This window comes from Lethenteron reissneri, chromosome 51 (assembly GCF_015708825.2).
Source record: "Lethenteron reissneri isolate LAM-NWPU_2019-01 chromosome 51, ASM1570882v1, whole genome shotgun sequence".
NCBI classification, from domain to species: Eukaryota; Metazoa; Chordata; class Hyperoartia; order Petromyzontiformes; family Petromyzontidae; genus Lethenteron; species Lethenteron reissneri.
The window spans coordinates 7,256,311-7,283,627 of NC_083829.1; the positions used below are offsets into that span (position 1 = coordinate 7,256,311).

The 27,317-nt window shown below is 57.2% G+C and overlaps 1 protein-coding gene across 2 annotated transcripts in view; it reads right to left on the reverse strand.

Moving 5' to 3' along the window:
- Positions 1–279: 279 nt before the first annotated feature.
- IARS1 (isoleucyl-tRNA synthetase 1) overlaps positions 280–27,317 on the reverse strand; it is a 47,764-nt gene continuing 20,726 nt past the window's right edge. For both annotated transcript variants that reach the window (XM_061572702.1, XM_061572701.1), the window contains 16 exons: positions 26,699–26,843; positions 25,904–26,024; positions 24,063–24,154; positions 22,953–23,030; positions 22,618–22,739; positions 22,240–22,342; positions 20,802–20,885; positions 19,711–19,885; positions 16,852–16,964; positions 11,123–11,218; positions 10,553–10,729; positions 7,573–7,696; positions 6,279–6,398; positions 5,476–5,631; positions 4,724–4,873; positions 280–2,006 (listed from right to left, as the gene is read on the reverse strand). In XM_061572702.1, coding sequence (XP_061428686.1) covers positions 1,942–2,006; positions 4,724–4,873; positions 5,476–5,631; positions 6,279–6,398; positions 7,573–7,696; positions 10,553–10,729; positions 11,123–11,218; positions 16,852–16,964; positions 19,711–19,885; positions 20,802–20,885; positions 22,240–22,342; positions 22,618–22,739; positions 22,953–23,030; positions 24,063–24,154; positions 25,904–26,024; positions 26,699–26,843 — 1,921 coding nt within the window. In that variant the 3' untranslated portion in view covers positions 280–1,941. The remainder of the gene's footprint in view (positions 2,007–4,723; positions 4,874–5,475; positions 5,632–6,278; positions 6,399–7,572; positions 7,697–10,552; positions 10,730–11,122; positions 11,219–16,851; positions 16,965–19,710; positions 19,886–20,801; positions 20,886–22,239; positions 22,343–22,617; positions 22,740–22,952; positions 23,031–24,062; positions 24,155–25,903; positions 26,025–26,698; positions 26,844–27,317) is intronic.

A 27,317-nucleotide genomic window follows, 5' to 3' on the forward strand; every position in this document is an offset into this window, starting at 1 on the left:
CCCCGTGTAGCCTTAAGAGACTGTTGGGGCAAGTGCAGTTAGCGAGTAGCACCTATGAAGGACACGGCACACGAGGGGATGCGTGGCCAGCACCACGCCCGGCCGCCTTTGTATCCTTAGTGACGTATATACACCACACCAGGTACTCATTTCAAGCCGAGATGTCCTAGGGGAGGCCCAGGATCTGTTCAGATAATTCTCGTTACCGGTGTTGGCCGTGAGTGGGAAGAGAACTCGGGTCTCCACACACACACACGAGGCACTAGTTAAGAGGCCACGTGACTTACACCTTCCCTTTATTTAACCGTGCGGAGGTCCGCTGACATTCATGGTCTCGTGCAAGGCAGGCCAGGGTCACTCGTTAGTTCAGAGGGGGGGCGTTCGTTATCATCGCCACCATCACCGTCGTCGTATGTTTTTTACAGCCGCAGGTCGTTAGTGGTTTTTTTTTCTTTTCTTTCTATGGGCTGGAGCAGAGGTCGCAAACGGGTTTTGATTCCTTACCCGTACCCGTACCCCGCCACACCAGGGTCGCAAATGGGTACCCGTACCCTACCCGAAATGAGTGACAAACAGTTACTCACCAGTGACTCACGGTCTACCCATACCCGGTCGCACCAGGGTCGCAAACGGCTAACCGTACCCGGCCGGGTACGGCTACCCGTACCCGGCCGGGTACGGGTAGCTGGGTATCGGGTAGGGTACGGGTATCGGGTACCCGGTTGCGACCTCTGGGCTGGAGAGAGCATTACGAGGTAAAGGCGCGGCCCTACAACTGCTCACACATGCCCCTGCTGGCGGAAGGGGCCTCCACCGGAGGAAGCTCCAGAAGGTGTTTTGGATCAATGTGCCACTGTGACAAGCGGTGGACACGTGCCCACGCTTTACCCCACCGCACACGCCACCTGCCGATCGACTGCCCATGGCGAGAGCCGTGCGCACCGCTGCGTGGACGGATTGCTAACGCCTGCTAACGCCGCCGATAAAAATAACCGCAGCCCAGATATGATCCCCCTGTGAAACTCAAATCGAGGTGTCTATTGTATTGATTCTGCTGTCCATCCAACAGCCATGTTAAGAGTATCAATTCATCGAGGTTTAATCGCTGCGTCTATACATTGGCAAGGGGGGGGGGGTCAATCTGTTGCCCTTGTTTCGGTGGGGGGGGGGCGGTGGGGGGGGGGACGGTGGGTGAGGAGGAAGAGAGGGGGCTGCTCGTGCATTACCCACAATCCCCTCCCCAGAGCCGGAGCGCGGTGCGTGCCGTGAACGCGATGCTCGCACTCCCTCGCGCGCGAGGTCTCCCCCCCTGCCGCCCCCGGGCCAACCGCAAAGCAGTCGAGCAGCGGTTGAGATCGTGCTGGTGATGAGCAGGCGAGGGAGAGAGTGGGTGTTTATTATACCATTATTTGACACTCCCCCATTTTTTTCCCAAAGACCATTCGCTCGAAATCCGTTTTAAAATCGCATTACAGCGCCTGTTGGCACCAACCAACCACGCCGAGGTTCAACGTGGATCACAATGCTGGTGGACCGCTGCCCGCCGAATATCCGCGACAGAATTTCCCGAGCGACCAAAGTTGCGCGCGAGTGAATCTCTCGCAAGGCGGATGTCGCTGCAACCGGTTGCTGCTCGCAGGAGTCGATCCGTTCAGAGATTTTGTATTGCGAATCCTCGCGGGGGAGGAGCTGGCAAGAAAGGGGGCGTGTCTCTGGGGTTGTGGGGGCGTGGTCAGACACTGCAGACACGCCCAGACACGCCCTTCGTCGCTTAACTACTCGCTCAGCCGCGGACAAAGCGGTCGCAGGAGATTTAAGTTGAGCATATTATACAGCGGATCTGGTTTGCGCAAACGATTGTTAAGGCGTGGAACCGACTGCACAGCACACGGAGAACAGGGGGGCGGGGGGGCAGGGAGGGTGGAATGTCGCTGCGTCCCATTACGAGGTCGCCAGGTACAGCGTCTTGCCACCGAGCGCCAGCAAATCATCCAAGTCCTTGAGCTCTGCGAGAACACAGGCAGCACAGCAACAAGGTTAGGGGGAAACCGGTACGAGGTAAAGGCGCAGGCTTGCAATGGCTGGCTTAAGCCACTGCTGCGGAAAGGGGCCAGCAAACGGAGGGAGCTTTACAGCAGCCCTGTCAGAGGGAGTACTTTAGCCTACTCTTTCATGCTATCTAGACGTTTGGGACGAGCTGGGAGTACCCACACTTTACCCCACCACACACACGCCACCTGCCGATCGACCGACTGATGCAGCCTTTAATCTCCTGATGGGATAGAAGAAGCTTGCACCATCTTTCCAAGGGCCGTGTCACACGGCCTTCAATCCAGCAGCGGGTCGACAACACGCTGATGGTAATCACGCAATCATCATCATCGTCGCCGTTATTATAACGACGATGACGATGATCACATGCTTCGCGAACGCTGCGTCTCTCGGTTACTGGAGTTACCAAGCCTGAGCTAACAGCAACACAATCTATTTGGGACAAACGGTGGCAAAATAAACAAATAAATGATCTGCGATTGAATCGCGACCCCCATGGCAATTCAATCAATAACAGATACACGTTTGGGGGGGGGGGGTTAATCGATTGCCAAATCATCACGCGCCTTGCGAGCAGCGGCAAGTTTTGTTCGCTCATCAGTGGCGGTCACACGGACGCACTTGGCCCCCGCCATAGTAATGTGGAACACGAAACCTCCGCGCCCGTCACGTGCCAGTGCTTAAGGAGTGCAGCGGCGGCGGCGGCGGCAGCGCGCGGGGAAAACACATCCACTCGGCGCTCCGGGACATCGATCAGAGCGAAGAGCAGCGCACTCCGATGGGGGGGAGGGAGGTGGGTGGGGGGGGGAGAGAGGGGGCTGCTCGCGCATTGCCCACAATCCCCTCCCCAGAGCCGGAGCGCGGTGCGTGCCGTCAACGCGGTGCTCGCACTCCCTCGCTAGGTCTTCCCCCCCCCCCCGCCCCAAAGCAGCAGCGGTTGATGATCGTGCTGATGACGCGCAGGCGAGGCAGAGAGTGGGTGGGCAGGTGAGTGGGTGGGTGAGCGAATGGGTGAGTGAATGAGTGAGTGGGTGCGTGGGTGAATTAATGGGCGAGAGGGTGGGTGAGTGAGTCTACAAGTGGGTAGGTGGGTGGGTGGGTAAGTGGGTGCGTGAGTGAATAGGTGAATCAGTGGGAGGGTAAGCAAGCGAGGAGAGGGTGTGGATGAGTCGGCAAGGTGATGAGTCGGCGAGTGAATGAGCGGACGGGTGAATGGGTAGGTGAGTGAGTAGGTGTGCGAGAGGGCAAGGGAATGGACGAGCACGTGAACGGGTGAGCGTGCGAGCGGACAGGCTTTCAGATGATTGGATGAGCCAGGTGAGAAGGCAAGTTGGCGTGCGTGCGTGCGGACGGGCGGGCAAATAAGCGGGTGAGCACTCGGGTGAGCGACGCTCGCCATGGCGGAGCGTGGCCTTGGCGCCGCACTTTCCCTGCCGCCACCGCTGCCGTAGTTGCGGCGAGCGGAGCCATTAGGATGCCCGGCGTGGCCAGGATTTGTGCCGAATCGACCGGCCAGCACTGGGAGTCCCCTCCTCCTCTTTCCTCTTCCGCGGCGGTCGCGGCCGTAAATCGTCGCGCCGGACCGCATTTACAAGGGATTACCGCGCGTGGGAAATGAAATCAATTAGAACTCGCTGGGGCCGCATCCGTAGCACTAGGGCTGCGCTGCTGCCTGCTGCACTGCTGCCTGCTGCACTGCTGCCTGTTGCATGTGTTCGATTCTTCTGTGCTCCCATACGACCCTGAATCACCTGGGAATTTCAACCTCTGTAGGCCCCTTCATCTTTATGCCTTGCCCTCTTACTCCTTAGGCCCCATCTCATCTGGCGGTGGGGGTTGTGGTGGGTGGGGCCAGTGGGGTTTGTGGTGGGTGGGGGCGGTGAGGGTTGTGGTGGGTGGGTTGGTGGGGGTAGTGGGGGTAGTGCTGGGTAGGGGCAGTGGTGGGCGGGGGCAATGGTGGGTGGGGGCAGTGGTGGGTGGGGGCAGGAGGGGTAGTGGTAGGTGGGGGCGGTGGGGGTTGTGGTGGGTGGAGGCGGTGGGGGTAGTGATGAGTGGGGTGAGTGGTGGGTGGGGGCAGTGGGGGTAGTAGTGGATGGAGGTGGTGGGGATGTGGTGGGTGGGGGTGGTGGGGATAGTGGTGGGTGGGGGTGGTGGGAGGAGTGGTGGGTGGGGGTGGTAGGGGTAGTGGGGGGTAGTGGTGGGTGGGGGCAGTGGGGGTAGTGGTGGGTGGGGCTGGAGCGGCCTCGACATTACGAGCGCCACCATGACCCCTGTGACGCCGCGACAGAGCGGACACCGAAGCGCTCTCAGGCCTAGCGGCGCGACTAGCCGACGGCGTCCTCAGGCCTCACCGCGCCCCGCTCGGCTCCGACGGCCAACGTTTCGCTCCCGGAGAAGCCCACGGCTCGTCGAGCCAAACTTCGGGCGTCCCACCTCACGACTAAGCGCAGCGATATAACCCGAAACCGCGGTCGAGGGCCACGTGCGGCTGCGGCACCACCGCGAGATGGATCCCCTGCGTGGGGATCTCGAGGGGTGGTGGCGGCGGCGGCTTTGAGAGGCATTCATCCAGCAGTGGACCGAGCACGGCCGACGATCCGCTCTACGGTTATCTTCATCGTTGTCGACATGCGAGCGCGTGACGACGACACCGCGCGACTGGGAGGCTGACCGCTGGTTCGCGCGGCGTCCACGTAGAGGCGGAGGGTGCGGCCGCGCAGGGAGAAGAGCACGGCCGCCTGGTGGACGAGCGCCGGCATGGCGAGCGCCGCGTCGGCGCCGAGAGGATTCCGCAGCAGCAGCGTGGCCACGCGCGCACTCCCTTTAAAGCACACAAACAACACGTGGGTGTGTGTGAACGCACGCATGCGGGAACATAGACACATCAGCGGCATGCGTACTCATGCGCGCACTCCTTTTGAACACACGCGCGCGTGTGTGCGTGTGCGTCAACCCACGCACGGATGCTGATGCATGTGTCGACAAGCTTCTGTTCGCGTGAACACGCGTGTAGACACACAGAACCAGGAGGGTACACCGTTGGTGTGGAGAGTGCGCTAACCACTGCAATACCGCTTCCGACACAGACCCCCCACACTGACACACATACACTTACAAAGATCCCGCCGTGTAGCCTTAATCGACTGTTGGGGCAAGTGCTGTTAAGCGAGCACCTATGAAGGCCGGCTCGGCACACGAGGGATTGAGTGGCCAACACCACGCCCGGCCACCTTGATTTCACGACTGCTGATGTTACACACCCTGCACGAGGCACTCATTTAAGGCTGAGTTTCTGGAACTGTTATTGGCCATGGGCAGGAATCAAACTTGGGCCGCCAGGTTTGTAACGCTATACACGACACTACTGCTCCCTCGCCACATACACACAGGTACTCGCACGAATGCCACCGCGCTACGTCGCACCTGCATTGTCGTTGCTCAGGAGCTGCACGTTGACGTAGGGACACACGGGCTCGTTGGCGACCTGCGGCGACTCCTGCCCCGTCGGAGCCTGCCCCTCGGCCAGCACAAGCACAGTCCCACCGCTCAGCTTGCGCAGGTCCGCCTCTGCCGTCAGCTCTGCTCGGGGGGCGAGGAGGGGGAGGAGGTGGGGTGCAGCGTTAAGTGTCTCCTGGCCGTCGGGAGCGCTTCCGCAAAACTGGGGCAACGTCGTGGTCGGAAATTCATCGGAATGCTCACATCGCACAAGAATGTCTCCTGTAGCCGGAAACGGTGGACAGAGACGCGTCGCTGATCAGCTCTCCTCCACACGAAAGCGGAATGAGGATAAGAACGATGAGGGCTGTGCACTGGGCGTGGAGATGAAGGCTCTTGACAAGAGTGGAGGAACGAGGAGCAGGGAGGCAGAGTGCATTCAAGAGATCTGTGCTGTCACCCCCATTGGTCACGTAACCCATGGCTCTGTCGATCATCGGTGATGTCGCTCGGCCAATCGGACAACACAAATGTCTCGCCTGTTTTCCTCCCGTATGCCGCCGGACGGGAGGTTGTGGGCGGTGCTCGGTGACATCACGGGCATCGGCATCAATCATCATCGGCCGCGTCACATCGGGCGTGGCTTGCAGGGGGTTCCCCACCTTCGCTTTTACAAGGGGCCTCCCCGAGTGATAAACCGCGAAACAAAGACGCCCGTTCCGATTGCGGATAAACAGGTGTGACCGTTGCCCCGGAGGGGTGGCCGGGGCGACCACCTCCGCGCCACTCACCGGCGCCCCCGCCGAACAGGCGACAGCCACCGACCCCGGTGAGGTGCTCGGCCAAGCGCCGCAGCCCCGCGTAGTCCAGGGGGTCGACTCCACGAGGGTTCTCCAGCAGCGCCACCCCCACTGTTGGCGCAGACGCACGCGCAGACAACGATTCCCCCCCATGTGGCATTGGACAGACGGACGGGGCAAGTGTAACGATGACGAGAATTATTTGTTTTGATACGGCCGCCCCCCCCCTCCCCCCCCTAGCAGCTGTCCCCGTGGGCACAAGGTGAATCAGCACATGGGCATTCATCTGCTAGTCGGGGGCGATGATTGCTGTGTGTAATTCCCATCGAGCGATTTTCAGTGGAGTTAGGGAGCACCTATTAAATCTGGTATGGCACACGAGGGGGTGTCCAACACCACGCCTGGACGCCTTTGTGTCTCTCACGCGGCGATGTTTACACACTGCACCAGGTGCTCATTTAAGGCTGAGTCGTCCCACTGATATTGGTCACGAGCGGGAACTGAACTCGGGTCGCCGCGTTCGTAGCGAACGTGCACCAACCATTACACTACCGCTTCCCATTCCCCGAACACATACACGCACGCACCTCCAATTGGCACGCTTGGCTACGTACCGTCCGATAGAAGTTCAACATACACACGTACATCCACACGCACGCACGTGGCCATGCACTCACAACAACCACGCGCACTCTCTCTCACTCATCCACCCACGCTGCGCTCGCACATGAAGATCCATCTTCCCGCCCTCCCCGAGCGACGGGGGGTGGCGAGCGGTGCTAAGGAGAGCGCGTGTGTGTGTGTGTGTGCGAGCGAGCAAGCGAGCGTGTGCGGGGACGTGAAATGTATTTACGCTCAATAGCGCCTGCGAGGGGCATACGTCTCTATTACTGCGACACGTGCCCGCGGGGGAGACCACCACCGCCGCACACATGCATTGGGGGGGGGGGGGTAAGCGTTCTCCCCCTTCCACTATCGATCTCGCTGGCCGTGAGCCTTCAGCCCAGGGACGGTGGCTCGCAATACCGGGCCTTGTAGGTGCGAGGGGGGAGGGGAAATCGGTTGATGCTGTGACATCCGATCATCATTTGCTTCTGTCGTCGCGAGCATCATTTCACCAACACTCCGACCGGTGCCACAGTGCCGACGGGTGGAAGATCTGCAGGGCCCGTACAGGCTTCATCGTCCCATTCCCACGATCCCTCGTCTCATTCCCTCGGTCCCTGTCCCGGTCCACCAGCCCCCGTCCCGGCAGCCCTGATTCTCGCCGCGGAACGAAACTCACCGTCACGAGTGCCGCCCTGCACAAACTGCAGGTTGACGTAGGCGCAGGCGGGGCCGATGCACGGAGCCGACAGGAGGCCCTCGCTCCCTCGCACCAGCACCAGCTGCAGGTCCGAGCCCTTGAGCTGCCGTCACCACCACCACCACCACGGCCGCCACCACCATCGTCGGAACAACCACAACGACAATGACAGTGATGAGCACACGAGAAGAGCGACCCATCCTTGGCATTGTACAACCCCTAGTTTTGTTTTTTTATAATCCGGTTGCGCTGCTATCGTCGTCGCATCATCATCACGAGGCGAGAAAATCTGCGAGGAAAGCTCGAAGAGCAGCGCAACCCCCTGTGCGTCAGAGGACGTCCCCGAGGAAGTGGCCATCACAGAGCTGCCTCCGAGGATCCTTTTTCCAGTGACTTATGGTCCACACGGTCGGGGAGGGAGGGAAGTTATTTCCCACCTGCTCCGCCAAACGAAAGCAATGTTGATCCTAAGGCACGAACGTACAATTTAATTTTCACAGCTGGAACTCTTTATCTAGCAGCTCCTTCCGCGAGAGTCCCACATCCATTCCGTATCCCGGCTCACGACCGCGACAGCGCAATTGGTATTGGCGTTGAAAAAAAACAAACACAGTTTATAAACGTATAGATTTCCACGCTCGTGATGCACGGATCGAATCGTGCGTGCGAAAATCAATGACTTCCCGTTCGCGTACGATCCGTGTGATGATGATGATGATGACGACGACGGTCAGGAATCATAACGGAGCGGGCGCCCAAGCAACGGAACGCATCCGGGAGGATGTCCCCCGCGGAGATGGAGCGAGCAATGAGATCGGCTCTCGTGCAGGCAATTGTATGGATCGTCTCATCGTAGGTTGTAAATGGTGGCGACTTGGGGTAGGAGGCCTTCATCCAGCAGTGGATTGTTCATGGCTGCTGATGACGACGCGTTGTTGTGTAACGGACCCCTGCCTGCAATACCCCTGCAGCCACTAGACACGCTACATTATCCACAATGCACAGAGTTATCTCTATTTATATATATTTTTTTCGAATTCTCGTGCTGGATCGCGACCCTGAGACGTGACGGTGGAGGATGGCGAGCGAGGTGGAATCTTAAGCCCCCTTCTCATCACCGCCACCGCCGCCGCCGCCATCTGGCCTAAGGGCTCCCCGGCCGCAAACTAAATTTAACGCGGTGTTTTGTTTGGTGCAGTCAATGGTAACCGCCCAGAGACCGTTAATTCGGGGCAGCACACAGACCCGCTCAGTCACGGGCGGGTACAAACCCCCATTCCAACACGCGTGTCTTATCGGTCATTGTGAATCTCCGGAGACACCCTTACGAGTAACGATGACGATGCACTTTATTATTCAAGGAAAGCCCGAGTGGCAAGACCGCTTTTTCAGGAGGGTTCTGCCACACGGGAACGTTTGGTCAATTCCGTCATTAAAGCGCAGTGGAGTCTGTGGTCTCAGCACGGCCACCAATGACTGCACAAAAAACAACAACTGCTATCATGTTAAATGTGGTTTTGTGCTTAATATGGCAACATTCCAGCTAACCACCACAACCACAGCCACCAGCACCTCCGGTCACAACCACCCCCACACCATCATCGCTGCCTTCAACACCACAACCACCGCCGCCGATCGCCGCGGCACAGAGACGGCCGCCCCTGGTCGGCAGGCGGACGACAGCTGGCCCGCGGTTCCGCCGCTGCCGACAGTCTCGCTTGTCAGGAGCGCGGCACAGACGCCCCCCTCGGGTGCCGTTTGCGTCGCCAGGATAATTATTGCCGTTAAAATGCCGCGCGGAGCGCTGCTAAATATTTATTTTTTTGCTCCACGTCGTTTCATCGTCGCATTGTCAAAACCGTTCCGTGGTAAAATCGTCGCGAGGGCGACAGGGAGCTGTGACCTAAACCAAATGAGCGTCTCTCTCGTCTAGCGGTTCCGGGAGTTGCGTTGTTCATTTTCGGATTAATCCAATTAACTCTGGAAACTGGGCCTTGACGTGCCATGCATGTGGATCTGTTTCGGATTCATCAGAAGGTGCGAGGTCACAGGATTCTGAACTTGTGAAACACTAAGCTCACCCGATCATGGCATTCAGCAGTAGGGCGAGTGGACCCGCGATCGGAAGGTTGCAGGCTTCAAATCCCAGTTGCGGGTGGGCGGGGGGGTTTAACTCGGCCAATCATCCCTCCCTCCAGAGTTGATAAAATTAGCACCACCGTAGGGGGAAGTCAACACTATGTGGATCCACCCCATTATGGGAATGTGGAAATTCCACCACCGGCTCTGCAGGGCTGCGCACAGCAGATTGAGCGACACGCCGTCTGTCCCAGCTGCTCACCCCGCCACCCTGCACCCCCCCCCACTCCCGCGAGCCTGGAGGTTGGTTTGTAACGAGAGAAGGGCAGTTCCACAAGTCAGGGGGGAGCATTGCGGCCAACTCCGCCGTCGACCCCAGCAGGGGCCCCTGGTTCGCGGAGTCTCCCTCGCCAGTGACGGTGGCCGAGCTGAAGAATTCTCCGTGTGACACTTTATTTAGTCTGCGCGTGCGTCAATGTGCACGCACGCACGTGGGGGGTGAGGGCGCAGTGGGGGAACACAGTGGGCAGCGCAGTTGGCGGATCTGCCAGTCATCTCGGTCGGTTAACCCCCAAAGCCCGGATCTGTCCCGTGACCTCCTCCTGCCAGCAGCAGTGAGCCTTTCACACTCGACGGCCTCAACGTGCACCTAGCCTGCGTACGCGAGTCTCTCCGCGCGCACATGTACCCCTCTATCTACAAAAGACAAAGATCCCCCGTATAGCCTTCACAGGCTTTTGGGGCAAGTTCTGTTAGCACGCACCCATGAAGGCCGGCACGGCACATGCGGGAGTAGGTGGCCAGCACTACACCTGGCCGCCTTGATCTCCGTAGTAGCAATGTTTGCACACTGCACCAGGTACTCATTTAAGTCGCTCACCTGCATGCTCTCCTCGATGATGCGCTCGGCACCGGCGCGCACAGGGAAGGGCAGCAGTGGAGCCTTGATGGTGGTGCACACAAACTCCCGGTGCCGCTCCACCACGCCCGCCAGGTAGTCCCCGCCCGGCCCAACCGCGTAGTACACCGAGATCTCGTCCGACGGCACCAGGTGCGCCTGCGGTCACGTGGGGGTCATCCGGCAGTCCCCCGTGGGTCACTCGTCGGTCACCCTGGGGTCACCCGAGGTTCAATGGGCAGTCCCCCAGCGCTCACACGGTAGTCACCCGGCGGTCACGTGGGGGTCACAGAGGTCACCCTGAGGTCACGCAGGGGTCACCCTGGGGCTACCCGATGTCCTATCCCCTCAGGTACAGCTCCCCCACAGAGACAACACAACGCTGCTCTATTCCTACATCTGCAGTGATGTCTCAGCCCCCATCCACCTCCATATCCTCACTTGCCTGACCCCCTCATGCCCCCCCACCCCCCACAACCTTCATAATGTAATTTCCCCCCCCCCCCCACCAGATTTGTACACTGATCACTGCTCCTGCTGTGGGTCACTCGCCTTCTTGCGCAGCTTCTGGATGCGGTTGATGACCTCTCTGGCAACGCCCTCGTCCAACATGACCTGGTCAGGGGTCACGTCCAGCAGGATCAGCACCTGGATGGGGGGTGGGGGGGGTGGTGCACACACGTCGCTCGTCAGCCACGCTGCATCTACACTGCTCCCCCTCCACCCCCAAGTTCCAACACCGAGACCTCCGCGTATTGATATTCACGATGTCAACTTGGGACGCACACCGCCACCGCACGGGGTCTGCTCCTCGCTCTCGCACAGAGAGAGGGCGACTCAAGAGGTGCCTGGAGGAGGAACCACAAGGCACCTGGCCACTCTCCCAAAGCTCTGAGGTCCTCTACGTATTAAGGTGTGATCGGCCAATTAATGAGTGTTCACGTGCAAAGGGAACCCAGTGCACATGGATCTATACCCTCATTTCACCACACGCCTTGTAGGTTCTGAGTCTTTGAGCCGCAGCGAACCAATGATGTGGCTGTTGCTCACAATTGCACAAAACAGAACCTGGAGAAACCCTCGCGCACGAGAGGGAAACGCTCCATCACGTACAGGAGGGACATGTGGAGTTCACATTTATGCTGTGCTCCTCCTCGACGCCCACGGTGGAGGGAAGTTTCGAAACATTAGTGCGGCGATCCACCAACCCTCGCTGCTGCCCCCCCACAGCGCTGCATATCCTCGAGTGGAGGGCTCTTCCGCTAGGCAGTGGTGTGAGTGAGCACTCGTAGGGCTGCACCTTGACCTTGCTCAGATTATTTCAATCAGATTAATCAATCCCAACTCTTCTGTTTAATAAACTCTATTTTCATTGGCCAGTCCCAACTCTGCTCCCACCCACCCCCCCATAAAACCACCACATCACGTTGGCACAGCCGCCCATGTAGCTGGTGATAAATTTCGATACCAGTCACGATTGCCGGTACCGTGTGACGATTGCCTCGGCGCACCACGGCGTCCAATAACAACGATGCCTCCAACGTCGCCAAGCCCACCCACCTCCCCCAACTCGTCACCTCCCATCCAGCGGCGCACGTGGGAAAACAGAGGGGTGGTTTTTATATTTTATTTTATTTACTTGGCGACAACTGCCCCGGCGCATCGCGGCCTTAATTCCGAGCGACGGTCGTTCGGCGACTAAAGGGTCAAACACCGCCCCCAACCCTCGGCACCGGTGTACGCCGCCCCAGGGGAGCGTGACCTCCGCTAAGTATAGCCGGGGCGGGCGCAGGGAGGCACGAGGTGCAGCGAAGGAGGTAATGACATTGGGCGAGAGAACAATCACGAGCATTGACCTGTGTTCTCCCGCCGCCGCTTGCAGCCGCCGCCCGGCCGCGGCGCCCGCACCTCTGCGGCTCCGCGGGCCCAGAGGAGGAAAAAATCCATCACGCGAACACGCGCGCCACAACTCAATCGCGGACGGGCGGCGGAGTCGTTAACCCGTTCCTCGCCACCGCCGACGCCGACGCCCGCGGTTTTTTTTTCACGCGCGCCGAGCGTCTACAAAACTGCTGAGCGAGGTAGCCGCGCGGCCGCTCGGGAGGTCACGAGACCCGGAGCCGCCGCCGCCGCCGCCGCTTGAGAGCCGGGGTTCCAGTCTGGGTTGCAGCTGCTTGCCTGCGATTAAATCGGGCTCTCGTTGAATTTGAGTCTGTTTTCAATTGGGCTGAATTCTAACGCCGAAGAATAAAAAAACTAAATCTGGGTGGCCGTCACGCGACGGACCTCGCTCTCGTGTGCACGGCGGGTGGGGAAGCGCTGCACTCTACGGCGTCACTTGAAGAAGAGACATCTCAGAGGTAGCTCTGCATTATCCACTTCCGCAAGCCGTTCTCGAACCCGACCTTGATCCTCCGTCTCGTGACTCGACGCCGATGCCACCATCGGGATAACATTTGGCTTAATAAATACCAATATAGATATCGATTTTTAAATAGTAAAAACTAACGAGCTGCTAGCTACGGATCACGTTGGAGAAGGAGGGGTGTCACGAGGTCGCCTGGGTTCACGCGGCCGTCCGTACGGATGACACCACCACCACCACCACCACGACGACGACGACGAGATGGTGGTTTACAGCCACTCTGTCAACACGCTGACGGACGAGGGCCTCCCCACCCTGCGGACCGGTTCAGTTTCCCAGTTGAGACGTCAAAACGCAAATTTGATCCCCTCCAAAACCCCGCCCCCCCCTCCCCAAAAATGGTGAAACATTGCCTACAGCACCCTCCTGAGTATCGGTCTAGAGATTCACCAGAACGCGTTGTGGGTTGACACGGGGGGGGGGGGGGAGACGTTTCGCCCACAATCGATTTGTAACAGGCGGCTCAATTGTGCGAGATTGGTTGCGCTCGTGTCAAAAACCCTGCCCACCCCCCCACTCCGTGCACAAACAAAGACAAAGATCCCCCGTGCAGCCTTTACCAGAGCGCTAGGGCAAGTACTGGTAGCGAGTTGCACCTACGAAGGCCGGCACGACACACGAGAGGGTTCGTGCTCAACGCCACTCCGCCTCGGTCTCCTCCCCAGTGGCAATGTTTACACATCGCACCAGGTACTCGTTTTTAAGGCTGAGTTGACCTAGGGGAGGCCGAGAACCGGTTCAGATAATGTTGACTGTGAGCGGCAATCGAACTCGGGTCGCTGGGTTCACAGCGCAACGCGCTAACCACTACACCACTGCTCCCCCCCTGCCTGCACGCATACACACTAAATCTATTGGTATTATATTTTCTCTCGAGTTGCTTTGCTTTGCTTGTCATTGTTCACATTCATTTCGGTTTACATTGTGTTAAAAAGGTTAAGGCGCAGCCCTGCAATAGCTCAATCACACGCCACTGCCGGCCCTTTGGGGTCTCCTCCACTGGCGCCAACTCTCGCGTGGTATTTGGCCGAGCTTTGCACGCTGGTCAGACGTGTTCCGAAGAGGTGTGGACGTACCCACACTTTACCCCACCACCGTGAGCAGGTGTACCCCCACCATAGACTAACTGTGGTTGTACCATTGGAACCTCATTTGCCAGTAAAAAATATGATAATTGTTTTTTTACCCTTTTATCTGGCAACAAAACTGACACCTTTTTTTACAAGGTGTCATGTTTGCATAGACCGTGCGCCTTTTGGCGTCATCTGGTCCAACCCATGTGAGACTAGGCTCTAAAGAAAGCTGTCTCAGGTGTGGACCAATCAACTAGAAGGACAGTGCATACATACATCATCCGAGTTATGTTTTTTGTTTGCATTATGACTGCAGGTATTGTGGTCTATGCAAACATGACTCCTTGTAAAAAAAAGGTGTCAGTTTTGTTGCCAGATAAAAGGGTATAAAACCAATTATCATAATTGTGGTTATACCCCTTAATACTGCTGGGTGGACAATCGGTGGTGGAGGGGAGGATTTAATCAACTTGCTACCCCATATTTTCAATTGCCATGCCGGGAGGTAGAATCGAACCGGTGATCTCGGGATCGCAAGTCCGGTTGGCACTGCCGACCCGTTAAAGCGCCGTGGCAGCAGCCCATTATATGTTTTCCAGCTTGTCTCCATTATAACGGAGCTTGCATGCGACCCAGCAGTCAAGTGGAGGCCGTCATCCAGCAGTGGATTGAGAGAAGGGGCCGCACGCATGCGGGCGTGTCCGTGTGGCCGTTAGACCGCGGGGGTCGCTGGGCTCGGGGGAGAGGGGGGCCCCACTGTCCGATTCTTCGCTCCCATTTCGCCTGCAAATCCCGCGGAGCGGCGGGATTATTCTGCCGTTAGATTTCACTTTCTCACAATCGATCTCGCCTCCGCTGCGCTCTTAAATAAATAACCAGTGCACACCCGTACACATTTACCCGCAAGTTGCTCGAATTGCTTGCCTCTATCCACTGCTGCATGAAGGCCTTCTCCCCAATCCGCCACGGCCCGGCGGCAGTGCGCTCGCCGCTCGCTGCGGAGATTCGCGGTTCCATTTCTGTGGCCGCGTGACGGTTTTAAACCATCACGCAAACTCCGGGTATCCTCGCAATCGCTTTTGGCTAACCATCGAACAAAAACGGTGACTGGATCTCGCGCTTTCAGATGCGTTTCCGCAGTCACTGGAGATATGCACTTTTAAATCATCTAGATTGAAAGCTAATTTCTTTAGAACTGCTTTTTGTGCTTCCTTTGTTGTCCTTCCTCCGCACCTCCGATTAGCACGGTTGGCTACGTACGGTGTGAAAGAAGTCGAACGTTCACACATCGCTGCGGTGGCGCTCACCGTGCCAAGGCTACCGCGTGCCATCCGCTTCGCTCGCAGTGGCCGTTAAAGACGCCCATGATGTCGTTCGCAAGAGTCTGGCCGTCGCGTGCCGACGAGAGAACATGGGGCGCAGACGTCGAAGGGGACTTCGCTAGCGGATCGGCGAGCTCACCGTGTGTGCACACGTCTCTCCGTCTCACCGTGGCCGGGACTCGGGTTGAGGCTCCGCCGGCACACGGGTTAAGCGCGGCAGATCGTTCGGAAATTAAGCGATCCTTGGACGAGCGTGCGCGCTGCTAATTGACTGCCTGGAAGTGGTGCTCGCCAGACGGTTAATGGGACAACGGACAATGACGGAGTGACGGGAAAAATAACACGCGCGCACGCGCAGAGGCTGGATGCCGCGGCAATCCGTGGCTCCGTGCTGCACGTGAGCCAGAGGGTTGAGGTTTTCCCGGCACCGGTTCGGGGCTGTAGAGGAATTTGCGCGCGAACTCCCGTGGGGGTCGGAGAGCGATGGGAAGGTGAGACGAGGTCACGACGCGGTCGGCGTGCGTGGGACAGCGCAGTTGAGAGGCGTGAGGATGGGGTGGATGGCTATATGGGTGGATGGGTGGGTGGACGAATTGGGTGGACGAATTGGGTGGACAGAGATGCAGGCAGGTGGAGAGAGCGATTCGACTGGATATACAGACAAGTAGATGAACAGATACAGATTTGTACACAGACAGACACACAGGCAGACATACAGATTTTTACACAGACAGACACACAGGCAGAGAGACACGCATAGCGATGGACACAAAGAGAGGCAGAAATGGACAGACAGAAAGACAAACACGCACATATACATGCATAGACTGACAAAAGACACACAGACAGACACACAAAGCCACAAATACAGAAACATATTGAACAGACACAGAGACAGACGCAGAAAGAATGAGGTCTACTGAAAGTAGATGAGGATAGAGGATAGAGGGGTAAGTAGAAGGTAAAAATAGGGTAGGTGAGGGTAGGGAAATAGGAGAGGAGAGGGGTGAGCATTCTAAGTAGGGGTGAGTAGGGGCAGAGTTGTGGTAGGTGAGGGTAGGACAGGAAGGGGGTGAGCAGGGTGAGCAGGGGTGAGTAGGGGTAGAGTTGTGGTAGGTGATGGTAGGAGAGTAGGAGAGGGGTGAGTATGGGTGAGTAGGGGTAAGGTCGGTCCCGTGACGTCTCTCACTAGAGAAGTCAAACTTCACCAATGTTGAAAAATCATGACGCAAATCACTCGATGGGCATCAACCCTGCAACTCGTCGCCCCCCCCGCTCCTTCAAACTCCGCAGGACCCTCCTGAAAATAAAGAGTCAAGAGACTCAGCGGGGCTTTCCCGGGTGAACACAAGCACAATAATGCTCACAATAGCAACAACAATGGGCGTTGTAGAGCTGTGGTGTGGGGAGGGTTAGGGATGGGGGGGGGCTAGGGGGAGGGGTGGTGGTTCGACCTCTGACCTCTGAGTCCGAGTGGGTCTCGTACTGGGAGCTTGCTCCGGCCACCTGCTCGAACCTGTACATGAGCCGCAGGTCCTCTCCACGCAGCTCGTGCCCTTCCACCACGATGCTGCCTGCTCACGTTCACGCGAAAAGAAATAGTCCGCACAACCGGTCAGTTCTGCCATGCGCGCGTCCGTGCCACCCTGTTTGTCACTGTACCACCCCATTCATCATCACCGTGCCACCGTGTTCATCACCGTGCCGCCCTGTTTGTCACTGTACCACCCCATTCATCATCACCGTGCCACCGTGTTCATCACCGTGCCGCCCTGATTGTCACCGTGCCACCGTGCTCATCACTGTGCCGCCCTGTTTGTCACCATGCCACAGTGCTCATCACTGCGCAAGTCTGTTCATCGCCGCATTACCCTATTCGTCTCCGTGTCACCCTGTTAATCAGTTCCACCCTGTTCAGCACACCACCCTGTTCACTTTATACAACCCTGTTCACAACTGTGTCACCCTGTCAAAGGGTATTGCTCGTAGAGCCAGAGTGGTGAAGTATGGTCAAACAACTTCCTTGACCGAAGCAATGGGATGGCAAGGCCTTCACCCAGCAGTGGATTGACCACGGTCTATCCATTAACAAGATAAGCTCAAGCACCGTCCACAGCCCCCCACCGAGGGAGCAAATAAACAACACCTACACCCCCCATCTCCCCGTGCCCCCCCCTCCCACCACCCCACCCCCACGACGTTGAGTTTTTTGAAGGCAGGTCCAAAGGTGGCACTGCCGGAGAAGGGAGGAGTGGCTGAGAGTTACCATTCAGCACGGCACCGCAGTGGGCACCGGAAAAAGTGGGCAAGATTGTCTCTGTGCGAGCCTTCGGGTCTCTGTGCATGTCTTTGGGTCTCTTGTACGAGTCTACGAGTCTCCGTGTGAGCTGCGAGTCTCTAGATCTCTGTGCGAGTCTACACAGCACAACGTGGATATGCATCGCATCTTAATGCGACTGCATCTCAAGAGACCGTCGAGAAGCGGTGGGTGTGTTTTATTAATCGAGAGAGCGAGGCAGTCGTTCGTAAGGAAAGCCTAGAGCCCTGGGCTTGAACAGGGGGGCAGGAGTCGACAGCACGGGTGGCAGTGGGGGAGGGCGCTCCAGAGGTTGACGAGCAGAGCAACGAACGGGCCCGAAGGTGGAACAGATTCGCGGGCGGTGAGGCGTGCGCTCCGATCCACGCCGCTTCTCCTCTTCACACCCCCCACCTTCTCCCCTCTCTAAACTGCCCCCCTCCCACCTCTTCTCTTCTCTCCCCACTTCTCATCCACACCTCCTCACATCTTCTCTGATTGCTCCTCTTCTGTCCTCCTCCCCCTCCCCTTCTCCTTGCCCGCCCCCCCATCCTCAGCTTGCCCCCCCCCATCCTTAGGCACTTCCTCCTCCGTCTGACCAGCTCACAGTCACCCCCCTCCCTCCTGTCCCCCCCCCCTCTCCCCCCCCCCCATGTTTCGTTCCCCCTGTACGACCACTGCCCACCCCCTCTCTTCCTTCTTTCCCTCCTCTGGACAAGCCCCCTCTGCTCCCCCTCTCTTCCAATCGCTTCCCCCCCCCCCTCCTCGACTGCTTTCCTCTTCCCATCACTCCCCCTCTCTCCTTCGCTCCCTCCATGCCACTGCCAGCTCCTTCCCTCCTCTGCTCTCCATCCCCTCCCCCACCCTTGCCCTCCCCCTGACGTGGGTACGGCAGCCCCGGGTGCCGGTGTTTGCGTAACGCAGCAGCCCTCGGATAGAAAGAGCGGCGGTGGTAGTGGTGGCGGTTGCTAAAAATTATCTGCGTGAATAAATAAATATATATACACGAAGGCAACAATGACAGCAACACCGACCAACGGAGGCGATCGAGCTCAGAGAGAATCACACTCAAGGGAAATGGCAAACTGCCCTGGGACAGAGCACATCCGCAGAGCTGGTAGTGTGTACATGCGTGGTGCATGTGTGTGCATGTGTGCGTGTGCGCACGCATGCATCCCCTAAATAGAATCTGAAATGAGTACCTGGTGCGATGTGTAAATATCGTCACTGGGGAGACAAAGGCGGCTGGGGGTGGTGATGGCCACCCACCCCCTTGTGTTACACTTGGCCCAAAAGGCTGTTAAGGCTATATGGGGGATCTTTGTCTTCGTATGTTGCTTGCTAAACAATTTGCCAAATTATATTATTACGTGCAAATTATTCAGTTGGGATCACACGTAACAATGTCATTACCATCATCATCATCATCACAGCCATTATCATCATCAATGCTGTCAACATCACTGCCACATCAGCACTGCAGGCATCGTGACCGCCATCACCGCTGCCATCATCATCACAGCCATCATTATGATCATCATCGCCCACCCCCACTGCCTCTGCAAGCCGAGCAGCTGTGCTGAGCGATGCATGCAACCTCCGAGTGGGCCTAATTGAAATATAATGCGCGTGTCTCATTTGCATAAGTGACTTGATTGAGATGTAATGGGGGCCACTCCAGTCACGGGCGGAGTGACACGAGACGCCAGCGACATTGTCGCGAGCAACGTCATCGCGAGCAACCTCACCGTTAACAACGCCATCGCCATTAGGAACGTTGTCACTAACAACATCGGCAATCGCAACATCACCATTAGCAACTTCGTCACTAGCAACATCGGCAATCGCAACATCACCATTAGCAACATCACCAACGTCATCACTTGCAACATCACCGCCACAAGCAACATCGTTGCCATCGCTCACCGCGAGCAACAACGTCGCATCATCACTGCGATATCACAGAGCCCAGCCACCACCACTCTTGCCCCCCACCTCCCCCCGGTAGTGCCGCCCCACCTCACCCTTGCTCTGGAACTCCTGCAGCTGAGCGTCGTCCAGCTTCTGAATGGCAGCCATGACGGACCTGAAGGCGCCCTTGAGCCTCTGGCCCAGCACCATGTGGTCTGGCTCGGCGCGCAGAATCACGCCGTAGCGTTTCTTGTCGGTGGACGTTGTCAGAACCCGCACGTTCAACTCCTGTTGGGGGGACACGGGGAGGAGGGGGGGGGTGCGGGAAAGACACACGCTTTAGGCATGCATTTTGGATTAAATCTGTTTCAGAAGACACACACGCTTTAGGCATGCATCTCGGATTAAATCTGTTTCAGATTTTCGGATTCTTCTGTCCTTGCACACGGTGGCAGGAGCAATATAGTTCAGGAGCTCGTTGGCAATGTAGAGGTCTGCTGGCCATGACGAGAGGGCTTCAGGAAAGAGTTCCTGTAGTTTTGCCGTTGCTCCTCCTCCATTGAAGGTGTGCAGACTACAGTGGTTTAGTGTATGGTCTAGAGTTTGGTTGCATGGTGACAATCGCACTACTTTAACTGTGGCTTGTGTCCTTCGTTTTCCACTTAAGAAGGAGATGTACACAACGACCTGTTGTTGATGTTCTGATGGTTCGATTGATGGTTCCACCACTGGCGTCTTAGAGGAGTAGGAGGAGGAAAGTCAAAACCAGGAGGAGTTGCGATAATGTTTGAATGAGGTGGTGCTCCACTCCGTCCGCCAGCAGCGTTCTTCCGGGTCTGGGTGGTGAGATTCTAGGACGGTGACGGCACGATCGTATCTTCGTGCGAACAGAAGCGGCATCGCCTTGTGCCGCACGACGCTACCGCGGAAGTGACTTCATAGCAGTGACGTCATATCCTGCGACGTCGCACTTTTGGATTAATCATCAATGTAAAAAAAAAATTCACGAACATAGCAGACATGCACACGTGCAGAGTATATGCACAAAATACGCATAGCATAGGCGGCGCATACAAACAGCATACACACATACACAGCATACACACAGCATACACCCAGCACACACGCGCGCACAGCACACACGCACGCAGTTCGTATGCAAAGCGCACTCGCTTGTGCAAACATTTGTCAATTTTTCCGTCACCTCCAAGATGTACTTCTGCAGCAACTGGATGTCCTCCAAGGCCTGCGGATCCTGATGGATGACCACCACCTCCCGCAGGGGATACTGGGCATGCACACACACACGCACACACACGCACACACGCACACAGAGGCATTAGCAAAAGTAGATGCACACAAACATTCGCATTTGCATACACAAAGACAAATACACCCCCGCCCCCCCATAATCTTTTGCACACACGCACGCACAAACATACACACACACGGGCACACGGGCACACGCACATGGGCACGCGCGTGCACATACGCGCACAGACACACATGACCACATTAGCGCACGCACACACAAGCAAGCAGATGCACACACGTATGCGCAGGCACGTACGCACAGGCAAGTATGCACAAGAACACGCAAACAAGGTCATACACAAAGGCACGCACTCAGACATGCGCAAACGTGCGCAGAGACAAAGATGTCAGCGAGCACCTATTCAAGTCGGCGTGGCACGCCATGGGATGGGGTGGCCAGCACCGCCACACACGGTCGCCTGACGTTTACCCACCACCCCATTAATGGCCGAGTCGACCTAGGGGCCCGCCGGCTTCATAATGCAAACACGCATCACCGCTACAAACAAACAAAACAAGCAAAGATCCCCCGTATTGCCTTGAAAGACTGTTGGGGCAAGTGCTGTTAGCAAGCACCTATTAATGCCGGCGCAGAACACGAGGAGGGTGGAAGGCCAACGCCACGCCTGGCCGCCTTTGTCTCCCCAGCGCAGACGCTTACACACTGCTCCAGCTGCTCATTTAAGGCTGAGTGAATCTAGGGGAGGCTCAGATATTCGTCACCAATGTTGGCTATGACATTGCACACGCTTGCACACGCGCGCTCACACACACCACCCTCACTGCCGCATGAGTGCACGTGGCCATCACTGGGGACCACCACTCAAGTGTCTCTACTGCCTGATGCGGACACATCCTCTCACATACTACATGGGTCCACCCTTCTCTCTCCTTGATCCACCAAGCACATCTCGCACACACACACAGTGTGGCCCCACTCATCTATCTGTGATTCACCAACCCCTGTATCTCAGAGTGTGGTCGTACGGGGAGGGTTCGGCTTGTGGTGCAACCTTGACGGGTTGGGGTTAGGGTTGGGTTTGGGGTTAGGGTTGGGTTTGGGGTTAGGTTTGGGTTTGGGGTTAGGGTTGGGTTTGGGGTTAGGGTTGGGTTTGGGGTTAGGGTTGGGGTTAGGTTTGGGGTTAGGGTTAGGTTTGGGGTTGGAGTTATGTTTTGGGTTATGGTTGAGGTTAGTGTTGGGTTCGAGTTCGGGGTTATGGTCAGGGTCGGGGTTAGTGTTAGGGGTGGGGTTAATGTTGGTCTTAGTGTTAGTGTTGGTGTTCATGTTGGTGTTGGTCTTAGTGTTGGTGTCGGTGTCGGGGTCCCACCTTGACGGGGAGCGTTTTGCGGTCGCGCACCACCCTGCCCAGCTCCACCACCGACTGCATCCGCGCCACGGCCTTCTCAATGCGCTCATCGATCAGAGTCTCCCTGCACACACACAGACACACCCCCCCCCCATACAGTTCAAACCTCATCGCACACCCTCCTCATCCACCTCATCCACCACACTGTCCGCCTGCCATCCCTCCTTCTCAAGTATGTATGATGGACTTCTTTTGCACCATATGTAGCCAACCGCGCTAATCGGAGGCCGGATAGTGGGACCAGGGGTCGGACAGTGGGGCAAGGGATCCCATGGCGGATTCAGCAACAAGTGAGGTCGGGGGTCGTGGTGGGGGGGGGGGGGGGTAAGGGGGCCGCACCTGGTGAGAGGCAGCATGAGGTAGTGGATGCTGCGTGTGTCCTTCTCGCAAGCGGAGGCCGGGTCCACCAGGTGCCGCAGGTTCTGGTACATTAACTCCGTGATGAACGGCGTAAACGGGGCCTGCGAACGAGACGCCACATGGTGCTCGCGCGACGAGCGTTTTCCACTGCGCAACCGAGCCGTGCCGGAGCTGTGCCGAGCCAGCCCGGCGTGGCTCAGGAGGTGCCGGTGTTGTTTTTCTACCGCAGAAGCAGAGCCGCGCCATACCGCCGCCGTCACACGCAACTGTGTGTGTGTATTATTGTGTGACGCGTGGTGCGGCGAGTGCAGTACCATGAGTCGGCACATGGAGTAGAGGACACTAAAGAGTGTCTCCAGGGCTCGCTGGCAATCGCGAGCGCCACCCTCACCCTGCACACAGCGGCACAGGGAGAAGCGGGGGGGGGGGCACGGTTGGGGGGAGGGGGCCACGGGGGGGAACACGGGGGGGGGGGCACAGGGAGCACACAAGTGTCAAAAAGAGACAATGGAGGGGTCACAGGGGGGGCACAGGGGACACACACACACACATGCATGGACGGGTTCAATGCAAAGTCACCGGTCGGACAGAACAAAGCACAGCAGCGGCGGCCCCCCATCTCCAAGAGGCCGCTCGGGGGGCAGGGTGAGTAGGCGGGGGGTGGTGGTGCAGGAGGCATTTGAAAGGCTCTTTCAGCCCCGCCGCACGCGGCCACCTTTACACCCAGCGGGGCCTTCGTGCGTGCTCCGCAAGCACGGTATTGTAAGTACAAAGACAAAGATGCCCGTGTAGCCTGCACAGGCTGCTATGCGGGGTGGGGGCAAGTGCCGTGAGCAAACACCCGTGAAGGCTGGATTGGCGACATGGAGAGGCGGTGGCGCGATTTGCACCATGCCCGGCTACCTTTGTCTCCTACCAGTACTGATGTTTTTACACGCCGCAACAGGTACTAGTTTTTAAGGCTGGGTTGATCTATAGGAGGCCCAGGACTGTCACTCGCCACTGATGACAGCCGTGGCTGGGATTTTAATGTGGGCTTGTCGGGTTCGTAGACTAGTGGCGCTGACAACTGCGCCACCGTTCCGCGCGTTTGAGCAATGCTAGTCGCGTGGCAGTCAAATCGATGTTTTTAATTCTCATAAATGTAATTTATCCACGTAACATGCAGGTCACCGGTGATCGGGCTGAGCCCATAAACTCACTGCACCTGTGAACCTGGCTTAATCACAGGCAGTGGCTGTAACCCGTATGTGAAAGCAGCATCTCAGCGAAGCTGGCTCAATGCTTTGACCCTCCGAGTCACCGGACCTTCTAGCCATCTCGACTCTACGAAATAATGCGTAGGACTGTCCTGGCTGAGGGTCTCCGACACGGCCATAATGAACCTCTCCCCTAGCCCGACCCCTGGAGGGTGCAAGACTGACCTTGAGGCGCCGGCGGTTGGTGCGGACGTACCAATTGGTCAGAGTGTCGACAAACTTCACCAGACGTGGCACCACCGTGTAGAGCCGGTACGCTGGCAGGTGAGGCACACGCGGTACACATACCACGCGCAGCACACATAGCACGCACGCAAGGCACACACACCGCAGGCGGCACATACACGCGGCACACACACGTGGGACACACGCAGCACGTTAGCCTGGTAGTGGTGGTGCTTTGGAAGCGAGGGTTTGTGGATCACCACCAGAAAAGCATTTGAAGCTTCCAAACCCGCTGGCATAATGGCAGTACAGCAAGAAGGTTGAACCCACCTGTGCGGCGGAGCTTTGAGTTACATCTCCCCTGTACCTCTGGTGGATTTTCTCCTGTTACTCCGGCTCCCTTCCACAAATCCAAATAAAACCCCAACGAGGCCCCAAACGATTCGCCACCCCAGCCACTCATTCGACAAACGGGGATATGTACTTCCCCGGGAAATATTTTAATTTCCAGAATATATACATGTTCCCAATTGCTCAGATAACTGTGTCTGGTGGTGGAGGGTTCACGACATATATTTGGACAACAACACCGAATGCTGCCTTCAACGGCCCTTGCTCGGAGCGCATCAATAGGGAGGCCAAAGAAGCAGAGTCACATTTGTCGAGACCATGACAGGGCCTGACCTGAAACTCAATTACACATCGCCACGTTGGCTAGTCGGGGGCCCACTCTGCCTTGCCTTGTATCGAGCACGCGCGACCTTTGCCCTGGCTCGCACGAGGTCTTGAGCCCAACTGTGCAGCAGTGGCCTTGTTGACAAGGCTGGCGGTGAATGTGTTCATATAGACAATGCCGCCGCCGGCACCCACAGACAAATAATTAAACACACGGCATCACTGCTGCTGCTGTTCCTGCTCCCGTCGCTGTTGTCGAACAGCAACGCTGCATAAGATGAAAGCAGCACACGGTATCGGCTGGGGAGAGCACGAGGAGCACGGAACCGTGGGAGGGCGGTGGGAGGGGGGCGGTTTAAATACCGCACTTCAAAACCGCGGAACAAAAAAAAAATCCGTGGCACCATCCGTCAGGTTCCCCGCCATTGGGCCCACGCCGCCCCCGCCTATATTTATTTTGTGTAAATCTCTTCTCCGCTTTTACTTCGCCACGGCCATTCATAATTAAACACCTCCCCCGGCAGTGCCTCCGCCGAGTGGGAGCTAAGCCAGGGGCTTCTGTGGAGGAGGGCGAGGTGCGTAGGTGGCAGGTGTTGCCTACGCCACTGCCAATACCCCCACCGCCACTGCCACCAGCCACTGGCACCGCTGCAACTTCCACTAGCACCACTGCTGCCCTCATTATCACCATCGCCACCACCGCCACTGCTGCTGCCTCCATCATCAGCATTATCCACTACCACGATCACTACCACCACCACTGCCACCACCACCACCATCATCACCGCCATCCACGACCACCGCCGGGAGTTCACATCCGGGTCGGTGGGGTAGACAAGGCCCATCAACACTCAGTCTGCGGTCGCCAGAATGAATTCCACTATGTGGGGAAGTCAACAGTGATTGTCCTATGGGTAGACTCGCCCCTGTCATAAGAATGTGGAATTTCCACCACCAATTTAGAGCTGTAAACAAGGTGAGCACCAATGCCTCAAAGCTCACACGAGCAGCAACACTACTCCGACATTCAACAATAAACTGGCCGACGGACAATGTGATTTTGGGCAGTTTTAACCAACCAAGTGAGGGGGCATTTAGCAGTGTAGAGGCGAAGGGGCAGTTAGGAGGGCAGAGGCAAAGGGGCAGTCAGTAGAGGCGAGGCTCACCGGCCATCTCGGTCTTAAAGAAAGCGATGAGCGACTGGGCGAAGGATATGATCCACTTGTCCATGATGTTGTCGCTTGGCTCGGCCGTTTGCTCGTTGTAGAGGAACGCCAGACCCTCCTCCTGCCATGGCAACAACAACAACGACGATAGTTTCTACTTGTAACGCTGCGCTACAGCCGCCACCTCCGCACAGCATCCGCTCATCGCTATCGTAGAGAGAGGACGACTCGGAGGCGCCAGGAGCAGGGACTACAGATGAGCGGAGAGGCAGCAGCAGCAGCCACGCAGTGAGCCGGCGCCGTCAATTTCCCAAGCTTTACGGTCCTCTAAATATGAAGGTGTTATTGGCCAATTTACGAGTGTTCATAACGCCAATGATGTCAACATCAACACCACCACAACGGCAGAATGTCAACACTGGGAGACGTAGATATCCAACATCAACACGAACATCAACAGCAATACCATCAACAACGATGACAACAGTGACCACAACAAGGGTCTCCGCACCGATATTAACACGTTACCACGCTGTCGTGTTGTGATGGTACATTTCCACGGTGTTGTGTTGCCACGGCAATGTATCATCATGGTGCCGTGATGCCGTGATTCTGCGTTGCCGTGACGCCATGACACCGCATCGCAACGTTGTCATGATGTTGCGTGACGCCGTGTCCCCGCGTTGCCACAACACCGTCATGATGCCGTGTTACCACAACACCACGACGCCACATCGCAGGGTTGCCGTGACGTCGCCACGTTGCCGTGACGCTGTTGCTAAGGCGACCCCGTACCCTGTGCAGGCGGTCCACGTTCTGCACCAGGAAGCGGTAGGCATTGTACCAGGGCAGGAAGACGTCCTTGAGGACATCCCGCACACCCTCCTCCTTGAAGCGCAGGTTCTCCGCCCTCACAACGGGAGAGTTGATCAGGTATAACCTGCACAAACAGACAAAGATCCCCCGTATAGCCTTAAAAGACTGTTGGGGCAAGTGCTTAGAGAGTACCTATGAAGGCTGGCATGGCACACGACGGGGTGGGTGGTCAGCACCACGCCCGGCCGCCTTTGTCTCCCCAGTGGTGATGTTTTCACACACTGCAGTGCTGATGTGGCAGTGATATTGGCAGAGATGATGACAGCAGTGCCAATTTTAGAATTCGGCAATTTTTTTGGCAAGCAACATACAAAGACAAAGATCCCCCGTATAGCCTTAACACACTTTTGGTCCAAGTGTTACACAAGGGGGCGGGTGGCCATCACCACCCCCGGCAGCCTTTGTTTCCCCAGTGGCGATGTTTACACATCGCACCAGGTACTGGTTCAGATAATCGTCACTGGTGTTGGCCGTGAACGGGAATCAAACTCGCGTCGCCAGGTTCGTAGCGCAGCGTAGCGCTAACCGCTACACAACC